Source organism: Melanotaenia boesemani, chromosome 23, assembly GCF_017639745.1.
Source record: "Melanotaenia boesemani isolate fMelBoe1 chromosome 23, fMelBoe1.pri, whole genome shotgun sequence".
In the NCBI taxonomy this organism is placed as follows: domain Eukaryota; kingdom Metazoa; phylum Chordata; class Actinopteri; order Atheriniformes; family Melanotaeniidae; genus Melanotaenia; species Melanotaenia boesemani.
This window is the reverse complement of record NC_055704.1, coordinates 18,956,731-18,964,822: the sequence shown is the minus strand read 5'-3', so window position 1 is coordinate 18,964,822 and position 8,092 is coordinate 18,956,731. Positions and strand designations below refer to the sequence as shown.

Genomic DNA, 8,092 nt, shown 5'->3' with positions numbered 1-8,092 from the left:
ATATCTACAATTTCCCCTCAGCCTTTTCATTTCCCATGCAGCAAACTGCAGATGGTCTCTTATATGTCCTTTTTCAGTTTTTTTTAAATTGCTAAATAGTTTTTGGTCTCGTTTATATTAATGTATGACAACGTCTGTTTGTTTTCTGGAAATAAATCTGGGTTTATTTTTTCCTGACTATCTGTTTTACTAGGTGAGAGGCAGACATGATTAATAATAAACCTTTTTAAACATCCTGATGTAGTTGGTACAGGGTTGCCACACAGGTATGACAAATGACAGAAAGCAAATGTACACAGTGAGTCACCAGTTTAATGAAGACTTAACATTTCCAAATATTTTGCTGAGATTCTTCCATAAGCACCCCGACCAGGGCTGATCAGCAAAGCGTACCAATTTAAATGAGCTGATATAAGAGAGTGATAATTATAGAAACACTGAATAAACAATGTATGTTCTGTTTGGCTTCTGAGTCCACTTACTTCATCTTAGTTCTTTCATTTTCTGTTGTCAGTGAATTAATAAATAGTTACATGCAGGGATTAAGAGGAATATACTGTATTAATTATTAATGGCTTGTTAAATGAAGCAGTTTTGCTAAAGGACCAGACTGCACCTGGATCTTTCCTCCATACTGAGAAGCCAATGTAAACTGCTGCAGTTTTGCTGGATCTTTCAGAAAGAAGCAGTCAGTCTGGACTCAGCTACAAGGCTTCAAGGTTGGTGTTTCAGTGTGGTTTGCCAAGTTGGCATGAGGCCTTAAAGAAAGATAACATCCTGGACATGGGCCTCATCAGCTCAGTCTGCAGAAAGTGGTGTTAGCATTGACCCATCTTAAAGCTGATTAGACTTTTTAATGTGTCATACAAGTCAGTCAACTTATTTTAAGCGTTAGCACAAGTTTTTCTTTATTATGTAACACAATGAGGACTTGAGCTTCACTTACAGGTTATGTGTGGTAACACAGTGCCATCTAGTGTTTGAAAGGAGTGTAGACGTGTTCAGCTAGCATTTACCACACTTCAAACCTCGTTTGAGCTTTAAAAAAACATGATTAATAGTTAAAACAATATGAATTCTTTAAATCTCTCAACAGTGCATTAAAGCAACTCTAATATTTTTAAGCCCCTTCTTGTGTCTCTAATTTGTGTGTGACCTCATCCAAAGCATCTTGTTTTTCATCAGTCAGACTTAAAAGACTTTATAAACAGGCATTTGCAACTAAAAAAAAGACATAGTCTTGACAGCTGAACAATTAACAGAGACATAAAATGTATAATTCACAGTGTTTTGGCTTGCAGCAGGTTCCAGGACACTTTCATCCACAGCAGAGCAGAAGAGGATCAAAGCTCGTCATAGAGGCACCACAAGGGTGAAATACTCAAGAGTCTTTAAACAGCATCTAACAGTCTTTTCAAAAAGTAAGAAGACCTTGCTTTCTCCAAAATCTACACGTCGTGCCAATGAGAAAACACTCAACAGATGTGGAACTGTTTTGAGATTTTCTTTTAGTCAGTACAGCACAGTCTAAGCCAATAAGTATTGAGTGTGCACAGGTTACAGGCTGACATATCTTGGCCTTTTTTTATTATTATTATTCAGAATTTGATTAGTTTTAAAAGCACAAACATAAAATCAAGAATTTGTAACAGTTCCCACAGCATCTATTTAGATAGTAGGGCATCAGCTGAGAGTCAAAACGGTCCATGTTACTGTAACTTTCCCAAAACACTGATCACATACCTTAAGAGTAAACATGCTTTGCTAAGTGTTCTGTCAGGTTAGGTAAGTAAGGTAAGATTTCCCAATACTTTCCAATAACTTCCTAGAACAGATTTTCAGTTATTGAGGCCGTTCTGATGCCAGTTCACGTCCATTTGGTTTAATTTCCTCTTGCATTCCTCCTCATCAACATTCATTAAAATTAAAGTGTCCTTCACCCCCTTACTCGTCCTCAGTCAACATTTAATTTCCACCATCAGCCATCCTTTATATCAGCAGCATGACTTCTTCTCTGGTGGCCCATAAGCGGCTAAATTACCATCGACTGGTCGAGAGTTGGCTCGGAGGAGAACTTGAGGTGTGCTGTTGCTCTCTGTGTCCCCCTGCTGGACACAGAGGCCATTGCGAGACATCAGCTCTCTTGCCATCATCATAAAGGCTTCTTCGACATTTTGACTCTCCTAAATAGATAAAAAAAAAAAGAGCTTGAAATGACAATTTCAACTATATTCAAATATATTAAAATGTCATAGCTGTTCACTCTTTTAAATATGTTTGTGCGTTACCTTTGCAGATGTTTCTAATGCAGCGAGGATGCCTCTCTCTTCTGCCAGGTTGCAAGCTTCTGCAAACTGAACCTGCCTTTCCTCTTCCAGGTCACATTTGTTACCTAAATGGAGAAAGTCAGGGAATTTAGGGATGTGTGCATACACAATATCTTAAAATCCATCTCTAAATCATCACCACCATTAATATTTAAACATGTAAGTGTAGATACAGAACTGCAAGGAGTGATAAAACAAATAACATTTGACATTTAAAGTGAAATACCAAAATATATGTATTTTAAATGATTTTGTATAGAACAGATCTAGTGAATTAATTTGCTCGAAGTGTTTACCACCCAACCACTGCAGCAGTAACAAATGCTGCTTTGAAAATGTTGTGTTCCTGTGCTCCAGGACTCTAGAGGTACCTGAGATAACATTTGAATGATGTTAACTTCAGTTCAACTAAACATTTAGAGAGAACGTTGAAAAATGTATGTATGCATGAGCAAGCCAGAGTAAATTGTTAAATTGTGTATTTTTATCCAAAGGTTAAGTGTGATATCCAAGCATCATTACCACAAAAAGAATAAAACTGTATTACCAAAGCTCAGAAGGGCTAGAGCTAAGTGGCTGAAGCATTTATGGGGTAATGGACAGATTAAAATCCTACTCACAGTGCTTTTTATAATCCCATTTTTATTTAATTTACCAAAAATCACAAAGCACTTCACTTTTTAAAGGAGAAGCATTTGTAATGTGGCATTATTCCATTGTATTTACCTCTAACAGCATTCGCAAATGTTCCTGTTATTTTGACCACCTCCCTGCACACATACTGTCCATCTATTCTGAACCCACCTATTAGTGCAAGGACTATATTTGCTGCTCCGTAGAGCTCCACCTCTTTGATCCAGTGTGCCACAGAGTTAAAAGTTGAGTGCCTTGTGATGTCATAGGCAATCATGGCGCCGTGAGCGCTGCGGTAGTAGCTTTGGGTGATAGTGCGAAACCTCTCCTGACCTGCCGTGTCCCACACCTGCATCTGGGATAGCAACAAATCAGCCTGATCAGACACAAATGTTAAGAAAAGATGATTGAAGAACAAAGGAAAGAATGAACAGATCAACATGTTGGATTTTAGATCCAACAAGGTTTTATACTCTGGAATATAATGTGTGCATGTGTCTTTGGTACGTGGAAATTCTGTCGATGAACTTTACACATAAGAACAAGTGAAATGATCAACATGATTACAGGGTAGAGCAAAATATACACTTGACAAAATGAGAGCAAACCCCTCAGCATCCCTGTGGAGATACCGATTCTCCTCTGAGAATAATCCCTAAAGACCTAATAGACCTTTCTGGTATCATAGCAACCGGCTCAGATTCATCTTCCCATCCTGTTTGTTTTCATTGTTTACAGGACAGAATCACGTTTTCTTAAACAGCTAATCATTTACACTCTGCTCTACAAGTTTTTTTTCTTGTTTTTTCACTTTATGTACAAGTTGTACAAATCAATGATAAATTCAAAATATCTGCTCTGCTATATTGATCCTGAACACACTCTAATTTAAACAGTATCTGAAATCATTTGCAGCGCTGGTTTATGAATGTGAGTGAGTTTTAGCAGTGTGTTGTCATAGAATAAGAACCAATAACTGAATTCAAATTATGGCCAAAAGGTTAAATGACTCAAACGGAGAGTGTAAATGGAGAATCCAAGAGGAATATTATCACTGTGCAGGATGAATAGGGTGTAAGAAGCAGGACTATATCCACTACTGAATTCCAAGTGTCTCACTAGTGTAGCCTCAGGCATGAAGCACTTGTTGGGGTTGAGTGAAAACACTGAAACGTGAGCTGTCATTTTTGTGACTTGTTTGAACGGCCTGATCTTTTGCGTTCCAGAGTAACTTAAATCATGACAGCCTCAAGGTAAACTTTTTGTTACATAAAAACATAAAATGCTTACAGTTGATTGAATGCAGCTAAACGTCTATCCAGTGTTTATAATATTCAGTGTCGTCAAAATTCAAGAACGGTTCCCAGGGAAACCAAACTATTCTATTCAGCTGCTGACACTACTGTTGTATTTACTATTAAATCATCAGTATGTATGATGGACAGAAACGGAATTTTTCCTTCTTATTTTAAGTACGAAATCATGCATGGATCTATTATTTGTTTGTGCTGACTATATTTCTCTTTGGCTATGACAGAAGAAGCTACTGTAATGAGATATGTAAACACAGAAGAATTTTTTTTAAAAAAAGTAAAACACTCAGGGATCTCATTTTTCCTGTCTGGCATATCAGTTTTATGATCAGAGGTCATTTGGAGTTCTATTTTTGTCCACACAAGAGTTTGTGTGGAGAAACCTGAACAACAGGTTCGTCATGCGACCAGCCTGTCGGACTTGTTTTGGTCTGAGACCAACCCAATTACTGTAACCATAGGACGCTTCACCATAGCGTCACATAGGATCCCAAACTGAGAGTCCCTCACTTTAAAAAAAAAAAAAAAAAAAAGCCATGGAGTCAATCCATTTAGGAAAATTTGAACTTTTAGTTGTCTGATTTTTTTTCCTACACTTTATTTTTTAAAGCTATTTTCTAAAAGGCTAGTATGAGTGTCAGAGCCAGATGACTCCCCAACGACCAGGATAAGGATCATTTAGCAGGGAACACCAGAGCAGTATTTCTGCTAGGCTTAAGACCATACCCATATTAAAGGTATTTGTAGTGTCTTTGTCACAGTCATTACGGCCAAATACTTCCTAAAAGTATAAAAAAGCTCTTTCTAAACTAAACCACTGTGATTTGGACCCATGATAAGTCACATGTAATGAATGGATTGAATGAATAAAGCTGATAAGGAAATAAACACCTCCCCATTGCTGCAATTAAACATGCAAAACCCATACACACACACACACACAAACACACACGAGTGTTAAATGTACTTCCCACTTGTTTGCAAATTACAGTAGACATTATTCCTGTTTTTTCTTGGTCCACTATGCACATACATATTAAGAGCACATCATATAAAGCACCAACCTTCACTTTTTTCCCTTCGATGTCGACCGTTCGCACAGTGAAATCCACCCCAATGGTGTTCTGTTGTTTCTCCGAGAAAATCCCTGACTTGAAATTCTGGACCACGCAGGTCTTCCCCACATTAGAGTCTCCAATAAGGATGATCTTAAACAAAAAATCAAAGGAGTCATCATGCTCAGGTCCTGGTGCCTGCATTGTTGAGGCTTAGAAGAGAGTGTGTCTTTCTCTGTGCCAATGGAGGAAATGATTCCTATGGCTGCACCGTAGATCAGATGGAATGTTTGACCTTTGAGGCCAAGAGATACTGAGTTATCCGTAAGGTTGAAGAAAGACTGAGAAAACTTCATCAAACAACTAAAAATGTTGCTCCACAGCTGATTCATCCAGTAAACGCTGCAGTTACTCAGCAGGTTGTGTATCCAGTATTAGAATATATTTAGATTATCCCACACATAGCCTGTAAAACCAGTTTAGAGCTGAGAGGAACTTTGTTAGGGTGCAAAAAGGAAGTTTTTTAAGGTTAGAGAGGATTAGAAACTTAAAATACTCTTTTAAAATATCACAGAATTAGTCTGAGATATTTAATATCTACAGTGCATCTAATGTAAAATACTGAAAATCAAATGTTTCTATATTTAATAGCTAAAAACTGAATGTATTTTCTTTCTATTTCTGCATTCCTACTGTCTGGTGTACCCGTATTCAGTCCGCCCCTCTTTTGCTCTTTAAGCAGGACAAAACTGCTTCAGTTCAGCTTCTCTTTTCAGCTCCTTCTCAGGTGTTGACCCACTTCATAGCCCGCAAAAGACAGCATGAATGCATATCCCATCCTTTCAGTTCCCAAGCACCAGTTCTGCTCATCATAAAAGAAAAAAAGACATGGAAACATGAAGCCCGTCCATAATCCAGGCTGCTGTTGGAGGCACCTGCTACTCCCTCAAGTTTCTCTCCTCACATCAGTTTTCCTATCCTTACTGAGTCGAGTCTCTCGCTCAAAACAGCACCTGCAGTAACAAGAGAAACCTGCCCCACCTGTTCTTGGGAGGTAGCTCAGTCGCATAACTGCTGTTGGATTCTGGGAAATGCAGTCAGTTTGCCAAGGACTCGTAACCTCCTCAAACTCCACAATGCCTTTATTTCAAGTCAAACAATAACCTTAAACACATTTCTTCCCCCAAATACGTTTAAATATGTTCTATTTAAAGCAAACTTAAGTATAAATAACATGCTTACCATTCATGGAAAACAGCAGTTCTCAAAATACTTCATAAAATCCCAGCTCCTCATAGTTAGTTCTTCAATCTGATAATTTGTTATCAGATAGATGACAGCTTCTCCTCTGCTGGTGCTTTGTTATGAGGGCCGATGTGTACGTGAACAGTAGAGTATCAGTGGTGGAAGTAAAAACATTAACACACTGTACTTAAAGTACTTGAGCCACATAAAACTTCCCATGTCTACCCTACCACAAACAGGAAGTTAACACAACTTCCTTTCTTTCTACTTTAGACTTTAGTTACTAGTTATATAGAGTCATGTGACAGAGGTAACCTCTGTCAATTCTCATGTTTTATCCATACAAGCTCAGATGAACAACATGTTACATTTTGCCATTTATTTTACAAAAACAAAGTCAAAAAGCAGATGCATTTTGTGTGAAAAATTGGACACATTCCGTGATTCAATAGCTAGTACCGATTACTTTTTGTATAATCTTATCTGCCTCTCACATCATTGTAATAGAATTTTTGTCTAAATTCCTTCACAATGTTGCCTCATTTCATTGAGGTTTGCAGGCATTTGTTTATGCACAGGAATCTTAAAACTACACCACAACACTAAAACTGTGAAACACCTGGCTGAAACATGACCCAGTTTCAGCCTTATTTTACCTGTCAGACAGATGGCCTGACATTTGACTCTGAAATACTTTGGTACACAGAGGAGATCATGGCCACTTCAGTGACTGTAAGGTATCCTGGTCCTGTGGCTGCAAAATAAGCCAAAATCATAATCTCCCTACCTACAGATGGTTAGAGGTACTGGTGCAAACACATGTGTTGTGCAGACCTTTTTAAGTCAGCCCAAGCTGGCTGCTCCAGGTCCCTTCCTTTGTCATCCAGGGCCTCAGAATACTACTGCAGATAAACTCAGAATGATTACCAACAAGCTGCATCTGTGTCAATCGCTCACCTGCCACATCTCCTTCAACCACAGCTTCAGTGACTCAGCTTTCTCAGAGCATTGCAACGTCTGACCTCAGGATGAACTAAATGTGACGTAACCTCCTGGGAATACTGGCAACTATCTTGAATGGTTTCTACTAGTGAATAATCTATAACTGATGGATATAAATTGCTTCGAAATAGCCTTATGACCATTTCTCGATTGATGGGCGATATCAGTTACATCCCTTAGATCGTTGCTGCTATCTTTCTTCATTAGAAATGTGTTAAAGAAACACCTGAACGAGCCAAACCATCAAACTGCTTTATAGAGACACTCCCACTTGTTGGAGATCAAGCTTAGTGTTAGTTTAGTGAAATAGTTCATGAAACAGTCTAGTCATGAATTATTATTCATCTAGGAAATTTAAACTACTAGGAATGACTTGATTTTATTTTATTTTTTTTATTTTGCAATGATGCATAAAACTTTAGAATTGACTGATTTCCTTTGTTTTTATTTCACGCAGCTATGTAAAGTTTGATCATGTCTAATAAAGTTATATTTTGAAAAGTTTTAGATTTGGATT

The 8,092-nt window shown here is 37.9% G+C and overlaps 1 protein-coding gene across 2 annotated transcripts; it reads right to left on the bottom strand.

The window, feature by feature from the left end:
• Positions 1-292: 292 nt before the first annotated feature.
• LOC121634475 (ras-related protein Rab-19-like) lies at positions 293-6,723 on the bottom strand. Of its 2 annotated transcripts, XM_041977122.1 has the most exons (5): positions 6,571-6,723; positions 5,338-5,481; positions 3,132-3,315; positions 2,289-2,392; positions 293-2,183 (listed from the first exon to the last, which is right to left on the bottom strand). In XM_041977122.1, exons 1-5 carry the CDS (start codon positions 6,571-6,573, stop codon positions 1,995-1,997), a joined length of 624 nt encoding a protein of 207 aa, XP_041833056.1. In that variant the 5' UTR covers positions 6,574-6,723; the 3' UTR covers positions 293-1,994. The 2 variants fall into 2 exon arrangements, with proteins under 2 accessions (XP_041833056.1, XP_041833055.1); XM_041977121.1 differs by lacking the exon at positions 6,571-6,723 and having other exon boundaries at positions 5,338-6,322.
• Between the last annotated feature and the right edge of the window lie 1,369 nt (positions 6,724-8,092).

Coding starts and splice junctions, on each gene's coding strand:
- LOC121634475 (XM_041977121.1), bottom strand. CDS start 5,532: ATGCAGGCACCAGGACCTGAGCATGATGACTCCTTTGATTTTTTGTTT. Junction 3,316..5,337: donor TCGAAGGGAAAAAAGTGAAG/GTTGGTGCTTTA, acceptor TTGCTATCCCAG/ATGCAGGTGTGGGACACGGC. Junction 2,393..3,131: donor TATAGTCCTTGCACTAATAG/GTGGGTTCAGAA, acceptor TTCTCCATTTAG/GTAACAAATGTGACCTGGAA.